This window comes from Vollenhovia emeryi, unplaced genomic scaffold, assembly GCF_000949405.1.
Source record: "Vollenhovia emeryi isolate VEMERY1.0 unplaced genomic scaffold, V.emery_V1.0 DF939159.1, whole genome shotgun sequence".
Lineage (NCBI taxonomy): Eukaryota > Metazoa > Arthropoda > Insecta > Hymenoptera > Formicidae > Vollenhovia > Vollenhovia emeryi.
Window position 1 is genome coordinate 1,293,421 of NW_011967207.1, and position 22,562 is coordinate 1,315,982.

At 42.4% G+C, this 22,562-nt stretch overlaps 1 protein-coding gene across 10 annotated transcripts; it reads right to left on the reverse strand.

Moving 5' to 3' along the window:
• Positions 1–342: 342 nt before the first annotated feature.
• LOC105564874 (PDZ and LIM domain protein 3) lies at positions 343–22,319 on the reverse strand. Of its 10 annotated transcripts, XM_012017618.1 has the most exons (10): positions 20,190–20,584; positions 17,205–17,458; positions 16,597–16,777; positions 6,642–6,797; positions 6,464–6,514; positions 5,237–5,325; positions 2,714–2,852; positions 2,544–2,576; positions 1,181–1,260; positions 826–909 (listed from the first exon to the last, which is right to left on the reverse strand). In XM_012017618.1, exons 1-9 carry the CDS (start codon positions 20,301–20,303, stop codon positions 1,198–1,200), a joined length of 1,080 nt encoding a protein of 359 aa, XP_011873008.1. In that variant the 5' UTR covers positions 20,304–20,584; the 3' UTR covers positions 826–909; positions 1,181–1,197. The 10 variants fall into 10 exon arrangements, with proteins under 10 accessions (XP_011873010.1, XP_011873007.1, XP_011873013.1 ...); XM_012017620.1 differs by lacking the exons at positions 1,181–1,260; positions 20,190–20,584 and adding an exon at positions 22,118–22,319 and having other exon boundaries at positions 343–909; XM_012017617.1 differs by lacking the exon at positions 1,181–1,260 and having other exon boundaries at positions 343–909; positions 20,190–20,580.
• Between the last annotated feature and the right edge of the window lie 243 nt (positions 22,320–22,562).

Here is a 22,562-nt window from a genome sequence, read left to right on the forward strand (position 1 = left end):
ATACCAATTTTATTAACAAAAAAAATACATTTCTTATATCTTTTCTATACTGAATCGAGGAAGTCCCTGATAATGTAAAGCCAGCTGTGCGGCTTATTTAGCTTATGTGTAGACCCGGCACTGGTCAACGCTCAACTAAGGCCCAGTTTTTCATTTGCTGATTAATTGTCAACCAGAAGTTAGTCGACTCTCCGTCTCTTCTCACAATGGAGAGTCGACTAACTTCCGGTTAACAGTTTACCAGAAAATGAAAAACCGGGCCTAAGGGAGAGAAGGTTGATCCCACAAAAATTAAGCGAAAAATCTACGAGAGGGGAGGGAGGATAAAAAGAACTCAACGTATTTTGTGAAAATTAATTTTTTTCATCGTGCGCAATGTCAAAAGTATAGTATAGTGTGTAAATAGATCGTCAAAAAATAGATACATCGAGATGCGGAGATAAGGGCGGGGAAAGTAAGCTATCTTGGTGCAGGCCAGCGAAGAAGTATTAATTAATCTCGAGTAGAATGCGCAATGTTTGCAAGCCACGTACTAACGGCGCGTACGAAAGTAACTAATTATTATTACTACCGCTTAATTAAGAGATACACGGGCACTGCGTTTTCATCGGGCAAGCAATGAGTGTCGAGTAACGGTTCGTCAATTCGACGAGCGCGCTTTTTTTTCTTCTCCTCGGAGGAACGTAATTCGAACGCCTGAGCCTCAACGCGCTCGACATTCGTTTCTTTTTTATTTCGCGTAGTACATACAATAAATAAAATATAGAGATTTATTTAACATAAGTAAACGATATATATTTATAGCGTCAGTTCGGCTTAATAGTCGGTCTGCCCCAGCACACTGTACATGATCCTCTTGAAGCTGTTGCTCTGATGGATCCTCTCGCCGTCGTCGTCGAGCACGGTCATCTGAAAAAACGGGATCACTCGCAAGCCGCTCTCTACTTGTTCGCAAAAGCTCTCCACAAACGAGGTACGCTTTAACTCGGACAAGGCATAAATCTCTATCTCGCCAAGCGGCATGCGTGTATTCGCAGCGTTACGTGAGAAAAACCAGCCGGTAGTAGAGCGCGGTAAGAGAGAAAGAGAGCGTGCATCGGCCCTACGAATTAATTTTCTCTACGCGGAAGCAGGCGCGGGGGCAGTTTTGCGCAAAAGTATCAGAAATCGCTGCACGTACAAGTTCCGGCGAAAATTTTAATAGTCGTTGATAAGATCCTTAACGAAAGGGATGGGGAAGGGACGCCTATATGATCCACCCTTAATGAAACAGATGCCGCAGATTAGATCGATGCCTTTGACCGGAGAAATGATTGATATCGAATCAACATCGAATTTAACAGCGTCGACTCGACATCGTTTCGACGAAATCGTTTCTCGCTGGCGGGTTGTTAGCCGTTAGTGGCGATGATACATGTTAGATAATATATTAATATAAGGTAATCTCGTTAAACGCGAAGTCTCTCTTTTTTTTAATTTCAGGGAGAGGCGTTGAATCCTCCGCGCGATATTCCGACGGTGAGACGCGGCGGCCGATTATTAGCCGAGAGACGCCTTGGCACGCAGCTACGGTAGACGAAAAAGAAAGAAGTACGAGAGAAGAGTAGCGCCTCGTGCCAAGTCGCTTATATAATCCGGTGCCGTTTTACCGCCCGGTTACTGCGTTGGGTAACTTATAGAGTTACGCGGCGCCGGGCCAGTGATCGATAAATCTTCCCGGTAAATAAGTGGCGAACAATAAGTGACGCGGTAATAATAAACGTGAGCGACCAGAAGATCGACCTGTCGAGCCGCTTCAGCGGCGGGGCGACTCTTTTCAAAAATTCCTTTTCTCGTTCGTTTCTTGAAATCGTTGAAACCTTTTTCTTTTTTTCAACGCTTTCCCGTGGTTCCGCGGAGACGTGCGACGCGACGCAGCCGAACGACTTCGCGCAGGACGCGAGGAGCCTCGAGTTCGCGCCGAGAATGTAGCATCCAAATAGAACGGGTGATCGTTGCGAGCTCAAAAAGGATTCACTCTTTTAAATTCTTCATGAATTAGTGTAATCCATTCAAAGGAATTCCTTTCCGGTGCGTTTTTTTATAGAGTGTAAAAGCAGAGTGTTAAAAGACAATTGTTTTTACATGCGAAAAAGGACTCTGAATTGGTGACGCAAGAGCGAATTCCTTTTGAACTCTTAAGAGTGTTTTCACACTGACAAAAAAGTTGTTGATATTACTGAATATGTTTAGTTAATTCGAAATGTAGATATTTTTTAATTAATGTATTTTTGTGAATTAACAAAGTTTTGCTTGGCAGCCACTGACCGCGGCATTTAATTGAATCGAGAAACATTATTTTAATTCAACACCTTTTTCCTCAGTGTGGAAAAGGAGAAAGAATTCCTTTTGGATTATCCGTGCTATCTGGGCCAGTCAACGCAACCGTGGGCTGCGACAGAATGCATGCGGCGACATGCGAGAGCGAGAGATGCAAGAGACGCGTGGTCTCAGCCCGGCGAAGTCGATTCGCAAATTTGACCGAGAGAAATGCGGATACTTACGTATGCCGGACTCTTCGGCGGAGCCTGGTACACCTGTGCAACAAACGGTCGTGTCGTTGAATGCGGTCTCTTATTGCTTAGATTTAACTGTTTATTTCTTTGTCAACAGATAAGAATCAAACCGAGGCGGCAGATAACAAGATGGAGCGTGGAATGGAAGATATAATTACCCTGTTCGATTTCTGCGGCGTAAAGACACCGGTGCGAGCCGGCTGCCTGACCTCCTGCACGTAATCCCCGTATTCCTCCTCCTGCAGGGCCTTGTACGCCTCGCTCTTGCTGGGATCGTACTTCACCGGTTTCTTCAGTCTGCACGTACCGCATGTGTACAGGGGACGACTTTTAATTTCGCTTTCGTTCTTTCTCCCTCACGTGCGACTTTTATCTTTCTCTTTTCTTTTTCTTATTTTTTTTTATTTGTGTTTTCTATCCGGATCGGTTAGCAGCGGCCGGGGGTTACAATTTGCCAATTTGCGCTTGCACATTTACTTATGTTTACTTTAATCTGTTCGAGAGCGACTTTCAGACGCGTCCTCCAGCCGAGTTCAATCGAGAAAGAGCGGTCATTCCTCATCGTGCAAACCCTGCGTGCATGCCCGATCAAGAAGAACGCGTTCGTCGGACACTTCGGAAATTGCGCCTTTCATCTTTGGGAAAGAGGAATATTCACAAAAGGTAGACTCGGAAAAAACGTATTTCGAATCATGAGTTCCGCTCGCAGTTTTTTAATACACTCTCCCTGGTTTTTAATTTATAACAAGAACTAATTTCTTTCTCATCGTTTTTTCAAATTTTGTCTTAAGTGACGATCTTCTCGTCGGTATAAAAAAAGATGCTAAATAAATTATATGTTCTAATTGTGTAACAAAAAAGGAAGAGAGGGAAAATATACCTTTAATACATTTTTACTTAGACTCTTATCAATTAATGTTCTCGCAGGTATCATTTTCAGATTATTTTTATTCCCATTATTAAATACTCAGCGGCGCCCGTCGTGCCGAAAGATGTGGCGAAAATAGATTTCCAACGGCGCAATTTTCGAAAGTCGTCTCGAATTATTCGTGCACGGTATCTACGATATACAAGCATACGAACACTCATTAAAGAAACGACGAAGTTAGTAGATATTCTCAACTACTGTATTCATTATTGATTATTCACTACTCTGTTACATGCAACAATTTTACTGCTGAAGGAAAAGCCTTTTTTTGCACGGGCTCGCATTATTTCGCAATTTCGTCAAATAATTCGTGTCTACGATCTCTACTATGTAACGCGAACGGCAAACTAACCCGAAATACGTATAATAATCGCACAATCATTTCGAGGAATTCGTATAATCAAAGAGTGGCCACGTTCGCTGTGTTAAACTCCATCGGCAATTAAACTAACTTTAAATTGATTGCATTGCCCACGTTGAATCGCGTTCAATTAAAACATTGATAGCAATCGAAGAAATTTTTGACGCTTGAAAAAAAAATTTAATTATAGCATTTTAACGACAGCGTGGCGAATTGTCGAACTGTACCATAAATTTAATCAATACCCAAAATACTTCTGTAAACTTGTGATAATTATTTCTCTATAATTTTTCGACAATCTGAATCGTCAAATTTGTTGTTAAATTTAACAATCTTTCTCATTAAATTGTATAACAAATTCAATTAATAATCCATCTAACAATCGAATGCAATAATTTGCTGTACTTTAACAAGAGAACGTGCCCAACGGTCCACGTGATAACCGGGAAACTCTGCCGTCGTAGATCCGACGTGCGAGAAGCATCGGAAAACGTCTCGAACGTCTGTCGACAAGTTTTGTTTAATTTGGTCTATTGAATTGCGGCCACACGTTCTTCGAGGAGGCGGCCTTGGCCTGCTCTTTCAAGATTCTCGCTTGCTCCTGTATTTCCTGTTTCTGTTTCAGGAAGGAAAAGTCTATGAAAATGCTGGAAAACAAACAAACCGCTACGTAAGTAATCAATCATCAGGAAAATTCGAGAGAGCCGTATAGGAAAAAAAGAGAGAGGGAGCCGATGTCCCCTCTCATTTAATGATCGACCATCGACGATCGTGTGCCCTCGATCGAGCAAAATGAACTCGATTTATTTCTCCAATTGATAATTTCTTTTCCCGAATTACCGTCTTCGTGGAACTACCGTCGTCTTCCGAAAAGGATAATTTCTTTCTCGTTCGCGCTCCGTTACGTTCTAAAAAAAAGATCTCGGAAGATTATTTTTGTGAGAATCACACTTCTCGTGGATATTTGATTAAGAGACACGCCTATAAGAAGTGCAACGAAACAAGTGTGGATTAATAAGAGATTAATGAAAATTCATTGTATCTCCCAGAGTATAGAAAGTCGTGTCGATTTTTTTTGAATTCACTCTTTTTCCATTGTGATTGTCAACCGTGCGAATTAAACAGCCTGTTAACTTCGATTAACGTGAGAAATTAGACTTTTCTGCACGAGCGATTTTTTTATTACGTGACAGCGGTTTGTGAGAGTTGTGAGCGGCATTCAGCGGCGAAGCCAATTTTGTATTAATTATATTAACCTGTGACTGCTGCAAGCATCACGGCATATTAGCGATTCGTTATATATAATGTGCTCAATTCGGTTTGAGTGTGGTTAAAGGCTAGTTAAAAAGAGACTTTAGTGGACAATCGTGTGAGTAGTGATCGTCTACTTACGGTACGGCGGACGCTTGGCACTTGATCGTGTCTGCGATGTTCTGATCCGAGTAGAGTCCGATCGGCGAGTTGAATTGCTTGTGGACAATCTAGAAAAACGAAGTTCTACGTTTACAATCGGCGCAGCAGGCCGCATCTGCGATATCGCACGAAACTCGAAGCTCCCGTGGCTTTGGAAATAAAACGACCAAGTACGATCGTTCTGCAAGCAGAAGCGCAAAAGAGAGATTATTCTGGGACTTCGTTTCTCTCGTTTTAACACTTTTATTTAACAGACGCAACGAAAGTGGAGCTGGATGTACCAGCACGTGAATATTTTGATACTTGAATAAGCAATTTAAGCGGAGTCTCCGTATTAATAACGCAGTATTAATGTGAACGTTCACCAAAGATGTTGCGTATTATTGTTGCAGTCTGTCCTCAAGTCGTGTCACTCGCGACTACGGTATTACGTTATAACAATATAGCATTGTAAAAAATAAACATAGCTCTAGTGCGCTGGCACCGCGGACGGGACAAACATTTGACTAATGCCAAGTTTCCGTTGTGTCGGAAATTTACGGCATTAACGCGCAACGGACTTGACTCACGATGCTTATTCTACAAAGCACCGCCGTCACAAAATAGCAGTCGTAATGTTACTTCATATTCGTCGCCATTCCGCGGCTCCGTTGTCGTTTACCTTCTCTCTGAAAGTCAATCAGTGGATTGTCACTGTTTTCAGTGATAGTTCACCGATTGATTTTTAGAGAGTTCAGAATTTTGGAAACGCGTCAGAGTGGCAATCAATAATGAAAGCAACACGTTTGCCGGTGAATAAACGTCGGAGAGTCGCTTTGGTGTAGTCGAGTTAACATTTATATCACGTCGTGTAAATTTAATTAGATTCAATTAAGATAATTCGCTGACAAAACTGAGTTAACTCGAGAGCGATTTAGTCATAAAAATGGGAGCTGCATCGATTCACAACGTAATCGATGCGTCGCTATCATTTCGGATTATCGAGTTACAGACGAGTCCAGGACATCCTGTAATAATCGCGTTAACAGCGTGATTATTATAATTCATCGTTGTTATTAGTCATTAGCGAGAAAACTCGTAAAACAACGGGGACATCTGGCCAAAATGAAACTCAAGTTCCTTGCGGACATATCGATCATCCAGAAAGCGTAAGCGTCGTTTCTCGTAGCGGCTTACGAGGAATAAAACAACGGAAGTGATCCAAACCTTTGGAACTTCATTCGGTCCCACGACACGCTGAAGTACCGTTTCCGCCACCTGCTCAGACGACGTGCAAATGAGATACAATTGAAACGCTAGTCTGACAAACGCGCGTCTCCAAGAAAGTGCGAAGACCCCCGTTCGCGCGAGTACGACGCCGCGGTCGGCTGGTGGTAGGTTTTACCTTTTGCTTCATAGCGACTTCAGGGTGAGCCGGCTCGTAATGATGGGGCGCCGCCCTGATCATCGGATTCGGATGGTGCCGCAGGTAGCATTCACCGAGAGGGGCATCCTTCTTGACCTTGGCGCCTGGCAAGACCAGAGGAGTCGTGCGGTAGGGCTAAAAGACACACGGTCACAATTACAATAGCTCTGACACTTTTTTCTTATTTCGCTGTATTATATTTTATACATATTCTTGGTGTATGACGTTTTATCTTACTCATCTTATTGTATGATACAAACGATTGGATTTTCGTATCTCGCTATCGTGTAAAGTGTCGTTGACGCTAATATGACAGTAACTATGCGAGTAATGGCAGTTAATGGGGCAGATGAAACGATATCCTGTCGAAGCGGTGCCAATTAACTAACGAGATCTAAAATAGACCGCAATGGAGGCCATGGCGATCGAAAGGTGGCTTGTTAATCCCTGACGCTTCTTACGCCGTCATAATTCCGAGCAACGACAAGAATAAATCGACGACGATGATGAGATTGCAGCCTAATTTGACAACGATCTCATTTCGTAACATTAAAGAGGTGCAGCGCGGGTCGAAAAAGTACCGAGTGAGAACGCACCAGCTTGTCGCGATTTGATAACTCTTTAAAATATAGGCATCTAAGAGTTCTTTAAATAATGAAAGATCAAATAGTCATGTAAGGTCTTTTCTCTTGCGAATTTTTTTCCAAAATTTGTCTGTTTTAAACTAAGCGTTTTTCTCCTCCGACGATAATGCTCTATTACTCCGTTTTCGAGACGTAGATAATTTTTAAATAGCGCGAGCACCAGATCTACGTTTCTGATGCTCGGAACTGGTAGTGAAGTCGTTTCGAACGAGCGTCACGAGAAGCAAAAATTCCACCGAGTTAGCGCATAATGAGAAAATTACATAAAATCGGCGACCATCCTCGTGACATTGCGAACGAGCCCGGCTTGCCAAGTTACGGGTCGTTCCGTCACGTGCCGTCGCTTTTGCGCGACATTACGAAATTACGCGAATCTGCAGGCGCATCATACATCGTCGATTCGCCACGCGGATCTTCTATGTTTACAGTCCGAGTTGCCGAAACATCCGTGAAAACAAACCGCTCAGGCGAGTTCCCCGTAATATTACGTCGTCGCGTATATTCTCGCGAAGTCTCGAGTCTGGAGCGAAAATATTAGAAGCGCCAGGCATAATTGTCGCGACCTTTGGAGAGCCGTAAATAAAGCTCGCCGTGATACGTTCTCGCGGTCTCTCATTTCACTTCCTACATGCAGAAGTTCCGTCGGGATATAATCGTTCTTGAAGGGCAGCTTGAGATTTACGAAGCGTTTCTATTTGCCTTGAAATTATTGTCTCGAACTTACAGAGCACAGTGGGGAAATCGGACATCAAGCTGCCGCTACAAATGCTTCGAAGTGTTTCTTTTCTCTTTCTATCTTTACTGAAAAAAAAAGGAGAAGGAGAGTACTTGGAAACATTTGAAGCGACAACTTGACCGCAGCCTTAATTTAACAATTTTCCTCACTTCTCTACTTTTCCTCCGCACTTTTTAGACCAATCTTTTTTTCAAAGATATAAAAATAGAATAAGAAAGAATAAGAAACCAAATACAAGAGCCGTCGTTTCACCAAACGTCGTTTAACTTCAACCTTAGTTCAATTCATGTTAGCCTCTTTCTAAAGTAACAGTTGGGAGGAGACAAAGATCGAATTAAACTAAGCTTAAAGTTAAACAGCGTTGGTGAAACTGGACCTCAGAGCCGTCGTTTCACCAAACGTCGTTCAACTACAACCTTAGTTTAATTCATGTTTGTCTCTTTCTAAAGTAACAGTTGGAAAGAGACAAAGAACGAGTTAAGCTAAGCTTAAAGTTAAACAACGTTGGCGAAACCGGACCTAAATGATAAATGCATTCAAATATAAAAACGCAAAATGTCCCTCGTACGCTCCGTTCCGCCTATCAAGGGGGTGAGGAATTGTGTGCACCCATTGTTCACTGGCATCAGCCGCAACGCTGCAACGTTCCACAATTTTAGAATCGCGGTCGCGGTCGCGGCAAGTTCGCGCGCGAGCCTCACGACTCTCGCCCGCGACGTGAAATCATCGTGCGATTACGATGATGCCATTATAAATGGGTCAGAAACGTCCCATTATGTTAGAGGGTGAGCCGCGAGTGACTCTCTCGAAATAGAACGAAGGCTCCCAGCCGGCAAAAATAACGCGCGCCCCGAGCCACAAAAACCGCCTGTCCCCCACGCGCCTCGCGTTCGCGCTTCTTTTCGCCCGTGACTTTTTCACCAGGAAGCGTCCCGCCCGTTCGTTCGTGGACGGGAAGCGTCTCCCGTTGGAACGCTAACGAGATCGCGCGATGACCGAGAAAGGAATAGGTCGGGTGCAGGACCGTCCGCAAGCCCAAAGGGCGTCCCACTTCCGTTCGGCCTCGATGACAAGCGTCTTTGACGTTGAACTTTGAAACGGCTTGTAGAAATATTTAGGATAAATTTCGATAAAAATTTTCTGTGTTAGAAAAACACGTTGCCAGTTATGGTCGATTGAAAGCTTAATTATTGTAGATCTTGACGACTCCGATTCTATCCACTGACGTTGTAGAACAATTTTTCCATGCTTTTCTAAACGTAAAAAAAAACTCGAAATCGTCAATCAATTAAATGCGAGAAAAATTGTACTACTTAATTCTCTAAATTTAATTTCTTTAAAAGAATTAAACGACACAGTTCTTTTATTTGTACGCTTAATATTTGGAGGAAAAGGAGACTAGTTGTTGCCTTTCAAAAGTGCTGGAACAATGATTATTTAAAAATCGAGCTCAGTTGAGCGATTCAATTAATCTCGCCGCTCTCACAATAAAATTTTCGTTCCCGTGGATCTACGATCTTTTTCTTTTTTTAGAGAATTTGCGCGAGCATGCGCACGCTCGTGCGTCGTTTTGTAAAAGGTCTCACGAACTAAATTCAGACGGAGCGAACAGCTGTTTCGCAGAGTGTTTATTGCTTGGCGTCGAGGTGAAACTTGAACTCTTTGGAAACTGATTGGCGCACGTTGGCAAGAGGCACGCTAACGAACAGATGTTTCATTAACGCACGCTGAAAGATAGAAAATTATAATTAAGATAGTAATCCAATTAATTTCGTAAGGAGTAATTTCCGATTTGCTCCATTTCCGATGCAAACATTCTATTGACGTCAAAATCATTTGTATTTACATCGCTTTCTGATTTAAAAAAAATTGGTTGCCAAACTAAGAATAAACAGATTAATAGAGTAATTAGTACACGGGAAGAATTCTTCAAATTTATCCTGAAAATCATGTGATCGTGGGACAACGTGACATTTTGAAGAACTTTATGAGTTTTTTTGAAATTTTACCATACATTTTACTTGTCAGTATACATGTTACTAGTAGAATGTATGGTAAAATTTCACAAAACTCTCATAAAGTTCTTCATTACATGATTTTCAGGGTAAACTTTAAAAGAAAATTCTCTCACATGTACGTACTCAATAATCAGGGTTGGGAAAGTTACTTTATAAAAGTATCTAGTTATAGTTTTTTCTGTCTAAAAATGTAACTAGTTACAGTTACAGTTACTCAAAAAGTAACGAGCTGCTACTTTGCAGTTACTTTCTTGCAATGATAATAAAAATATCAAATTTGCATTTGAATTGTCAAGCGTCGATAAAGGCGTTTATGCACAAATGCAGGACCAAATGCGGTCTGTGAAGGTTTAAAAAATATATAAAGTAACTATTAATGTAACTATTATTAAATTAGTTTCTGGGCATCGAAAAAATGTAACTGAGTTAAGGTACAGCTACGGAGAGAAAGTATAACGAGTTACCTCCCAACCCTGACTCGATCTACAGAGATATTAATTCTAGGTTCACATATTTTCCAATTCGCCCGAAGTCTTTTTAAACGATTCATTGAAACTGCACAATCTAACAAGAGAAAACTAACAGACGTTAGAAATGGATCGTCCTATCACGGTACAGGGTGTTTCACGTAAGTTATCGCTTCTTACACGCGTGTCCGAAAATAATCATGCGTTCCCATCCGAATGTTGATCAGGAAAAAAAATGTAAACTAAATCATTGCGCTAATTCCGGCGCGCGGCGATCAACTGTCGATTAAAATCGTCGCTCTTGGGGAAAAAAAATGGCGAAATCTCTCGAAGATGGGGTCGGCGGAGCCGTGGGTGTGCCTTTGTATGACGGCTTCTCTCGCGTGTTCGTGAGTAACCCAGATCCCGTTGACGAAAATAGAACGCGATACCGATGAACGGCATCCGTAATGGCGATGCCTACGTGCGTTTTATTGCATAGCGCGTTTATTAAAGCACGTTACGTTTCACGCCCGAACCGCCTTTCATCTCGGCGGCTCCGATAGACCGCGGACACCACCGTGCCCTCTTCGGGGGTCCTCGTCGGCGCGGCGGGACAGGCAGAACCGATCAAATTCCTCTCCGGAATGACAGAATCGCGCGTTATTTACATTTGAGCACCGTGTCAAGGTTGAGCCAGGCGAAATCTAGATCGCCCGGCGATCCTGTCGCTCGTGTCGTTATTCGGTATCGATACGACGCGTCGGTGGAGCTAAACTTGTGTTATTTGATATTTTTAGAGTGATTTGTTAAGCTTGAGCTTTATGGTTGTTATGCTGTCGGGGGCAAACCCACGCGCAAATGCCATCCAGATGAAAAAGAATGAACTGCGTAAAACGGGGTCTTTCTAAACGGGTAACTCAGCGTGCGAAAGAGAAGACATTTAGAAAGCTGCCTAATGTCGAGGACAACATAATTATTAAATAATAAATTTACTTTGTAAAAGTACATTTTCTAGTTTATACTTTTTTCGTGTCAAATAATCAATTAAACAACTCAATAGAACGATCTCCCGGTAAATGTGAATTGGGTATAGAGCTTCATCTGCGATGCAAATCATTATTTAATTGATTAGACACTTGGAGCGATTGAACGTTAATTAAAAGCAATTCTGAGAGGGGTCTCCATTAAGAGAGAAAAGCCCTGCAAACTGCAGATTGCACTGCACACGATCGGGGAAATATCCCAGAAAAATCCCCGGGAAAATTTCTGGGAAAGTAAGAACGAAAATAATACAGCGGAAATTGTATGTTAACGTTATTGAAATTTCGTAAACTTCTTTTTCGGGCGTCACCGGGCGATAACTTCTACAATGTAGCCCGCCACTCGCGCGCGAGATCCGCATTTTGTTCGCGAGGAAGACGCGCGTTCAAGGGCGAGAAACTCGCGTCGGCGCTTCTCGCCCTTGCCGGGGGGTTCCTCCACCTTTAACGAGCCTAAACGAGACCGACGGAAACGAACTTGTCTACTTTCGTACCCAGTAAACGGCCGCCTCCTCCTCCTTCGGGTGATGCTCGATGTTGTAGCGATAGACGGTCGTGTAAGCGGGCATCTTCTCGTCCCCGTCCGTCGAGAGACGTCCCGCGGAGAGAGAGTGAGAGAGAGGCTTCCCTCGCGACCTCCGACCTACGTCACCCCTTTCTCGCGGAGGCAACCCTTTCGCGGATTCTCGTAATCGTCCTCGCGCGTCGTCCCTCGCTCGCGACTCTCGCGGGATTATTCGCGCTTAAGCACTACTGGCTCGGCGCGAGCGCGGGCGGCACTAACTCTGGCCTTTTCCACGCGGCTTCTCTCTCTCTCTCTCTCTCTCTCTCTCTCTCTCTTTTTCTCTCTCAGGAGACCACTTTCGAAATTCGCTCGCTCTCGCCCCCACGTAGAAGCTCTTGACACCGGAAAAGCGTCACGAGTCGAATGCTCCACGTCAATCTCAGACGCGGCGACCGCAATCGGATTATCGTTCGACTGAGAAATCGGAAAGATACGTTCATAAATAATAACGACTTTTACATCGAAGGCACATTTTTGTTGATTATTCTTCAATGAGCTTCATTCAATTGATAATGTTCGAGAAAGTTTCATTAATTTTCTCCTATATGTATGTCAATGTCAATAGAAATATCCTATTTAAATCATTTGCAATTAATGTTTTTGTTCGTGCTCTTCTAAAATTTCCTACAAATTGATTATTGCTTCAGAATAATCGGGGAAGGCGTTTTCTTTGGCAGCAGAATTTCGCGATAAAATAATAAGGGAATTATTCGAGAATATAAATTTTGATTGCCAAAACATATCGATAAATCTTCCCCTATCTATATACGTTAAACACTTTACAACGTATTTTAAGTACCGCATATTCTTTTTTGCAATCAAAGATGTCCAATGTCATTAGCGATAATTTTCATAAAAATATGTTTTAATTTCTTGGATTTAAATATCCATAAAAGACTAATCTTGATTTACGCTATTTTAGAAAAATAATGTTCTAGTTGCTTTCAATTAAAAAAATGTTTGGCACATTAAAGAGAAATTTCTTTATATCGCTATATCACTCGTGGCCACAAAGAAAACATAAATCTGCAAATTATTTTTTCACGATCGAATATGATCGCCATCGATATTTTTCAAAAATTTCAATTTTATTTTATAAGAATATCTCACAAAATAATTTAAGCTTTTTTAAATGCGGTCCTAGCTCGCGCCATTTGAAAAGGAAAAATTCGAGGGAGTTATTTGCAATTTAAATATCTTCTACCCAGTGAGAAATGATTCGTCGGGACGATGTCGAATCGACATCAACACCGTCAAATTGACGTCGATTCGGCATCAATTTGAAAGTGTCGATGCCGATTTGGCATCGTTTCGACATCAATCGACGAGTCATTTCCCGCTGGGTAATAGTTGGGGAGAGATTTTTAAAGAAAATCTACTTTTCGTATAAAGCGCTTTATCTCTCGGCCGCAAAAAAATGAAGTCCGCCCGCAGGGAATATAGCACACTGACAAATAAATTTTTTAAACTAAATAAATAGATTTACTTAAAATGATTCTCTTTACTGAAGTAAATATTTATTCTATTAAAATAAAAATATCAAATTTCAAGCAAATCTGTGTATACTGTATTATATTAAGTAAATTAATTTAAATCATTACATTTCCTACATTCAACTAAAGATTTCATGAGATAGAGAATACTATTATATTTATTAAATGAAATCATATTGTTTTCGTCAAATATAAGAAATCTAATTTTCTTCGCTGTAAAACTTATATCTTAGTAAACATTTTATAGAATTAAAGTAAAATTTTTTAAATATAAAATTATCTACTGTTTGATATTATATACTGATATTGATACGAAATTAAAGAAATGCATGTTTTAATTTGTTTATTATTTTTTAAATTTAAGTTGATAAGCTATTAGGAGCCACCTAATGAATAATTTTCTTAAGTAAAGTAATATTTTTTGGATTAAGCTATGTTTTTTATCAGTGCAGGCGAAAGCGCGAACGGCGACGTCCTGGATCCGCGGGACGTATCGGATCGGGGCAGGTAGAGGTGGTTTCGATGCAAAAGCGATATTTATAGCGTGTGGCAACCGGCTCTACTGGTGGCGGCGGGCTTTCCGGCATCGTGGCGGGCCAACAAAAATATATTCACACTTCGGACTTCCCACGTATAAAAGCACCTTCGTGCCATCGCCTCGCGCGGTGCACGGTGCACCCCGGTACCGCGATATACGCGATGTCGCCGTAATAAACGCGGTGACGCGCTTCCCTCCCCCTCCCCCTCTACCACTCCTCGTGGTCTCGTCGGTATCGTTCTCGCAAAACCGGTTAAACGCACCGTTAAACGACGGGAGACATCTGGACGCGAAATCGCAATTCGTTACCCCCCGTCGTCGTTAAAATCGCAGAACTTTGACATTCTTCCAAAAACCCGCGGGTTCCCCGCTTCTACAAGTCGGCCGAGTTAATCGCGCATTCGCGTGAACTTGAATTTAACTTTAATCGCTCCTTCACGAGACTTTTTCCCGCGGAATTTTCATACGCGCGCCGTTTACGCGACTCGATTATCGATTATCGCGATACGATGCTAACAGCGGGCCAGAGCTCGATTTTTGAATTCACTCGAGGGAGAAACGTATGCGAGGATTCTGTTGTTACGGGAAAATTGCAAGTTGATTCGCATAGCTTTCAATCGACTTGCAACTTTTCTGTAAGAATAGAATTTTCGCATACGCGTTCTCCTTCAAATGTATGCGAGAATCAAACCCCCGTATTTCGTCATTCTGAATTTCGAAACGCGGCGGAAGGGATTACACGCGACAAATGTCCTGTCACGCCGCGCCGGTAGCGTGTGATCCGGCAATGACTTATTGGATTTCAAAGTGCAGAAGGGTATTTCGGAACGAGCTCGAGCTTGCCAGACGCCACCGACCATGCGGACTTGAGAAACGGGCCGCCTCTTATTACGGCGATTCGCATGCCGACACAGCCGCGTCTATACTTATTTTACGACGTACTCTTTCATCTGTCTTTCCAAATCTCCTTCCTCAAACGGAGCCTCGCATGCGGCTCGAACGTTTAGTTCGACACACGGTTCTCTTCCTCAAGAGGCCTGCAGAGCTAAGCTCTCCTCCGTGCTTTTCAAATTATCGAGAAAACAGGCGGAAAGATATTCTGAGATGTATGAGCAATCTTGCCGATTTGTGCGATTGTCTGCGATGCTTTCCCTCAGTGAGAAATGAATCTACTTCGTTTCGACATCGATCGACGAGTCATTTATCACTGGATTGGCTACCCGCTACAAAGAAAAACTCCCCGACGATCCTTGGAAAATAAATAAAACCCAAGGGAAAATGAAAAGTCAAATTGACATCATCTTGATTTTCATGTCTCCTTGGGAAGGGACTCGTGGCGCTTAAGCGATGGGCAAGGAGCTACGACTCTCAACCCTGTACTTTGTTACTTTTAGCTTTCGGTTGCATAATTTCGCACGAGGCTGTCGGCCATCGGTCGAACCCTGGCGTCTGCCGATATCAATAATCCTACGTAACGCGCGTTTCTCTCTTTCTGCGATTACCAACTGCGATTCAAATAAGTTTTAATTTAGATGAAACTTTCTGCAAGTATTGTGTTTGAACATAGACATAGTAAATATAGACTGAGCGTCCCATTGAATAAGCTGAAGCTTGTGAAGAGAAAGACAGGGAAGATTTAAGAAGACCGTCTTTCTCTGTCTCACCATCGTGACAAGGGAGAATCACGTCTGTGTAGTACTGCGCAGGCACGATTCTTTTCTTTTACGATGGTGTAAGACAGAGCAAGAAAGTCTTCTTAAATCTTCTCTCTCTCTCTCTCTCTCTCTCTCTCTACGCAAGCTTCAGCTTATTAAATGGGACGCTCAATCTATATTTACTATGTCTATGTGTTTGAACGTCTTAAGCTACTTTTTTCTAGTACGTTTTGCACGTGTAATATTGTTGCTCTGTGTTCGACCGCGGCAAGAACGATTGGCCTGGGAGAGATTCTTCAAACGGCGCGGCTACACTGTTCTACTGTTGCGGACTATTTCAATCCGGGGAAGAAATAAATATCGATGTCGGATCTTGATTTATACGGCGAAACAAGGCCGACTGTTCCTAACCGCGGATCAATGAACTCCCCCAGCGGATTTGCATTGTCGACACGTGCCTCGGAAATTCAATTTTCAGTTTGTTTCAAAGACTAAATGCACTTCCGTTCCCGTTCCCTCGGAATTGCTCTCAAGACTCGCCATTGGTGCACCGGGTTTTCCGGCTGGATCTAAACAAATCCAGCAAAATACTTAAGCAAGGCCGACTTTATTCAGCAGACCGATTCAGCGAAGATTTATTTCTGCTTTGCTCCACGAAACGATTCTTTGTACAATCAAATTGCGGTACAATTGATCTCTCTCTCTCATTTTTCCAGCATACTTTAATTACATTCAATTATTCAGTTTGTTTTTATTTAAGTCTACTTCTTATACAGAAATAAGACGCGTAAAATACCTGCGACAGGTGAACCCTTTCCTCGCGGATCTCGTCGAGGTGTTCGTGCGGGAAAACGATCGTGCTGCGAAGACCGAATTCCGGAGTCGGCGTTGACCTGTACTCCTCGTATACGCCGACCGAGGGCGGCGGTACTGGGCTCTTCGGCAATTCTTGCGGATGCTCTTTCGGCTGTTTGTACCTGCGTGAAGGAATTGCGAGAGACATTAATAAGGTACGGCAGGTACCACGCATTCGTGTCAGCGCAACAGCGGCAAAACGCAAGCAGCTTCGTGGCGGTTTCGCGGCGATCGCCTTTAGCTGCACAGAATTAATCGTACAAGGACGAGTCTTAGTTTTAACTCAAGAGAAAAATCATTTCAGATTCTGATTCGCCCTGCTATCGGTGAAAGACGATCGCCGCGGTGCGAGAGTGAGTGGTAAAGGGTCCATTGCAGCGGCCAGAAATGTCAGTCGTGCTTTGCGCGAAGAAGATAAACCGAATCGAGGGGGTGAGAATTAATCAGCGGCGTGCGGCGATATTGCGGCAGCGACGTGGTGTCATTGTTCTCTGACGGCGTGAAAAAGGGATAACGCGAAATAGTAATAAGATAGTATTGCATTCTGACAGACTAGTGGCCGCAGCCCAGTTGCCAACGGTCGGCCTGAAAATGGTGGGTGGTGATGGTGACGCGGTGATGGTAGTGTCGGTGGTTGTACGTGATGTTCTTGCGGCGCTCGACGGCTCAGACCTTTCGACGACTAGCTTTATGGTTTCGGAGTTTTGGAGGAGATTCTGTGCGTCTACATGCCTCACGTCGCGCGCGTCGTAATCGTCGATCTTCTTGATCATGTCACCCCTCTGGAGCGCCTCGTTCTCCGACTGCAAACAGAGCGCCGACCCGGCGCCGTTAGCGATAACTGTTGTCGTACTACCTTTGCAAAATTATCGATTGTTCTCGCAGGGAACAATCTCTAAAATCGCGCGAAAGTATGCCTCTCGAAGCTTTACGTGTTTCTTCTGAAAGTACAAGATATTCTTTAAACAGCTTTTAAAAGTTGTTACTGAATTAAATGTAATTCATTATTGTAGCGAATTAAATATAATTTTATTGTACTTTCAACCTTTACAGTTTGACGACGGACGTGTTCGAAGACTTACAAAAATTAGTACGTATCAGAAGAAACGTAGGTGAAACTGCAGAGGCAAAACGCACGTAGATTGTAAGAAATAATATTCGATTTATCTGCCCAGTTTATTCGCGGATGAAAACAGAGATTAAGGCCGGGTTTTTCATTTTTTGGTTAACTATTAACCAGGAAGTTAGTCGACTCCCTATCTTTTTCTATATTATTAACCGGTAAAAAAATTTACATGCATGAGCATTATAAATTTTATAAATTTATACATGCTTTCAACTGAAAAAATGTTTAACGTGAAAAATTGCTTATTTATAATTATATACAATTGTGTACAATTGTACAAAGTTATATATAATTATAAATGAGTAATTTGTTGCCTTTCAAACATTTTTCGTATAAAAGCACGTATAAATCTATAAAATTATACAGAACTGTATAGCAGAATTGTATAGAATTATATAGAAATATACAATGTAAAAGTGTGGCGAGTGTGGCGCAGAAAAATGTGTACTGCTTAGGGCTAGTTTCACAAACGTCGGTTAACTGTTAACTAGGGTTCAGTCGACTCCCTATCCTTTTCCATCTTATTATTTAAGAAGAGACAGAGAATCAATTAATTGATTAGATAATAGGACAGAAAAAGATAGAGAGTTGACTGAACTCTGGTTAACAATTAGCCGACGTTTGTGAAACTGGCTCTTAGTAAATGAATGAACAAGAAGATCTGAGTTCAAATCCATCCACGGATACCGCTGGTTTTTTCGGATGCTACTACTCTTTCAGAGAGAAGTGGCAACTACTGAGAGTATCCTGCCACACATATCCCTGTCTTCCAAAAAGGGGGTTGGCGAGAGGCTAGCAACCCCTCATCGTAAAAATTCACTGTTGCGAAAACACAGAACGAGCCTGGGATGGAGGCAACTTGTTGTGAAGGCCAGGGCCCACTTGGGGCTGTAGAGCCGATTATGTTGATGATGATAATACAATGCAAAAATATTTACGAACATATTTTTATGTATAATTTTATATAATACTATATACAGGGTTGGGAAAGTTACTTTATAAAAGTATCTAGTTACAGTTACAGTTTCTTCGCTACAAATGTAACTAGTTACAGTTACAAGTTACCAATTCTGAAAAATACCGCGTTACAGTTACAGTTACTCAAAAAGTAACGAGTCGTTACTTTGCAGTTACTTTCTTGCAATGAAAATAAAAATATCAAATCTGCATTTGAATTGTAAAGCCTCGATAAAGGATTTATACACAAATGCAAGGTCTAATGCGATCTGCGGAGGTTTAAAAAATATATAAAGTAACCATTAAATTAGTTACCAGTTATCGAAACTGTAACTGAGTTAAGTTACAGTTACGGTTTGAGAGAAAGTAACGAAGTTAAGTTAGAGTTACCAAAAAGAAGTAAATCTAACTGTAACTTCGTTACAAGTAACGAGTTACTTCCCAACCCTGACTATGTATTTATTCATGTTCATACAGGAAAAATTGTTTGCCGGATATCTAAGAAGGGACAGAGAATCGACTGACCTCTAGTTAGCAGTTAACCAGAAAATGAAAGACCGAGATGTAATCGGGGAACTAAGAAAACTTTTCGAACAATAGGAATTCTAGTACTCCTCGATTGCGTGCCTGCGGTGAGAAAACGTTTCGGCTATTTCGTTGGACCGTGTTTCGGCGCGGGCTCAGAGATGCAACACGTCGTATCGTGTATCAATGTCAACGGGCGCTAGATCGAATCGTTGATTTAAGAATTCCTTGGCAGCCCGCTCCATTTCGAATGTTCACGGGGATTGCGTTACGTCTACTTGTATTGTTCCGCCGCGATGTTCGCCAGCGCGAAATCGTATCGAAGCCAAGTAAGTGGACACCGTAGTGGACAACGAAGCCTCCCTATTGAGAGAGGACTACGTTTCGCCCGGAGATAAGATTTGCCCCCAAATATCGTGAAAAAGGCTCTTGCATACTTTCTCCTCGAGTCGCCCATTTAACTCGTTGGTTAACTGGCTTTACACTATGTCGGTTATGAACATTGACACTTGCAACTTTGTATCAATTAAAAAGTACTTCTAACATATACAAGTAAATCACAAACAAGTTCAATTATAATTTTTTACATGTAACTTATAATTTCTTGAACGTTCTAGCTAATTGATTAACTTGCCTACACGTTAAATAACTTGCATTCTATTTGAAACATTAGGAAAATTTGTCACCTCTTTTTTTCATCATATATCTTTTGAGCTATAACGTTTTCATTCGTCGTTTATGTCATTATTTTTTCTTTTAAAGACCCAAAAGCACAAAGCTTGAGAACAAGTTTGAACTTGACGGAGTCCACCTCGAGTTTCACAGAGAGATCCCTAACTAACAATTTAATTCGGAGATTAACTGAAGACTCGAGGTGATCGGGCGGGAATTAAGGCAAGAAGAAGAAGAAGCAGAAGCAAACTCACGCGGGTGACAACGATCGGCGTGCCTAGATCGGCACCCCCGGCGATCCTTATGCCCCATGGCCTGCCTGTGTTGGATCTCTTGAGCTTTACGATCACCGTGTGCCTCCTCGTCATGCTCTAGACTGGGTTCAGTCAGCACCACCACCAACAACAACACAACAAACAGCCACGACACCAGCACCCGATCAATTTGCACTACGGTGGGCAAAACGACGGGCGAGAGAGAAAAAAAAGATATAAAGAGACTAAGTTCCAGGAGGAAAAAGGGATCTCCAATTCTTTCTCGGGGGAAGAAGGGAAGACCTCGCGCGGACAGACGCGAGCGATGGGTCTCCCGGTTCGTGGTCGCTCTCTGCTTCACTACTGAGATAGCAGCTGCAGCTGTAGCACTTGCCGACTATATGCCGACTTTGACAGAGCCCTGAGCTGAAAGCGAGAAAGAGAGAGAGAGGGAGAGAAAGAGAGAGCTCAGTTGCCCAACTCTAACGGAGACCACCGCCGGCCAGTCTCTCTGTTTCTTTCTTCGCTATTCTGGCCCCATTTCGAGTTGGCGTATCGCGCCAACGCAACGTATTGTTCTGATGATTCGACCCGCGCTCGTTCCTCTGGCATTTGCCACGCATATGCGTGCGTGCGTGCACGCATAAAATGCTTTACAGTCTCTCGCGCCTTGAGGGAGAGATGCAGAACCGCGAATATCCGCGACGGGAGGGATTCTTAAAGATGGTTTCAAACAGATCGGCCTGCCTGCTTGACTTGTCTTGTTATTTTCTAGAGAAAAGAATGCAAAAAATCGTAATATCAAAATAACAATTACAGATGCTTTGGCAACAGAAAGTGCGCGGGTAGAAAAGAATGTTTCTAGACTCTCGCTATATTGCTTTTCAACAATTGAAACTATCGTGACTTTTTTTTAGTTCTCCAAAGTCCAGTACTTGAAACAATAATTTCCTGTTAATTTTTCAAATTAACTTCACAGCTTAATTAAATCTAACAGGAACGCGGCAAGCGGCAAACATATAACAAGTTGAAACTTAAATCGAGAGATAAGTGCATAATACTATTAAAATCCAATATCTCTGGATATTACCTTTCTACAAACAACTTTATAGATATTAAGGAGATATAGAAGTGAGTGTAGTTTCAATTCTTTAACGCAACTTTGCGCGAAATTATTTGCCCACAATAACCGCAATAATGTGTAGAAATTAATTGGTGTATGTACAAAGTAAAGCGCCACTGCATCTTGAAGCAACAGAATTTTATATGCGCGGTTTAACAAACGCGACGAGTATCGGGGGAGGACAGAAGCGACATGAAAATAATATCCGTAACTTTATAACTCGTTAACTTTCATGCCTAACGCAACTTTATTGACTGGATTCGAAATACGTTTCGACACGTGTCTCATAAGCAATCCATTGTAATAGGGAGGGGGGAGGGAGGCGGATTTATATCTACGGTTTAGTATCCACGGAGAAAGCTGCGACATGTGTCAAATGTTCGAACGGCAGCTTCTTAATTCACAGATTTAACGTCGTTTTGGAAGAAATTATTCACCTGTTATAATTTGTTCCGACGTCAAAGTTGCGATTTACTTGTAATTATTAGAAGAACAGATATTCGCATACCTATATATTTTTTCAGAATTCGAATCGTTGAATTCTATTTCCAGTATCAAATATTTCTTTAATTGCCGTCGATTAAATTGTGGTATTCATTTCATCGTGAGATAAACCGATAAATTATACCGTTCCCTTCAACGCAGTCTCTGCCCATCGTTGCATTTTCCACAAAACCACAAACGACTCCAGACCTCATCGAGGAATCTGTCAATCGAGGTGGTTGGTTCCGGCAGACGGACGACCGAAATATAAATGGAGGAGTGCGAAGGGACTTCTTCCGGGTCGAGGGTCCCTCGTACTTACATAGGTCTCGTAAAAGTGGCCTATGGAGAACTTGAGTGCCATCCTCGATTCGCGAAAATCTGGCCGGTCACGTATATTTTTCCCTCGCTTGCGAGACACTCACACGCTTCTTCCGCCGTGCGACGTTCACGGACGGCGAGAAACTTCTCCCCTATGCGGGCCGATTCGAATGCAATTAGCTCGGCTGCACTGTAATTAACGGAGACTAGAGAACCAGAGACGGGAGAAAGAAAGAGTGAAATAATGAGAGAGAGGGAGAAAGAGGACGCGTGTACGACTTAAATTAGCAACCTATAGCGCGAAAGGTTAGTCAATCGCTCTAGTGACTCACTTTACCTTAATTTATACGATCATTAACGCATATCGCCAATATGCGATATGCCCGGCATTGGCGGTCGGCGATAATGAATCACCGTCTAATTACGCATATAGCAAGACAAACTGA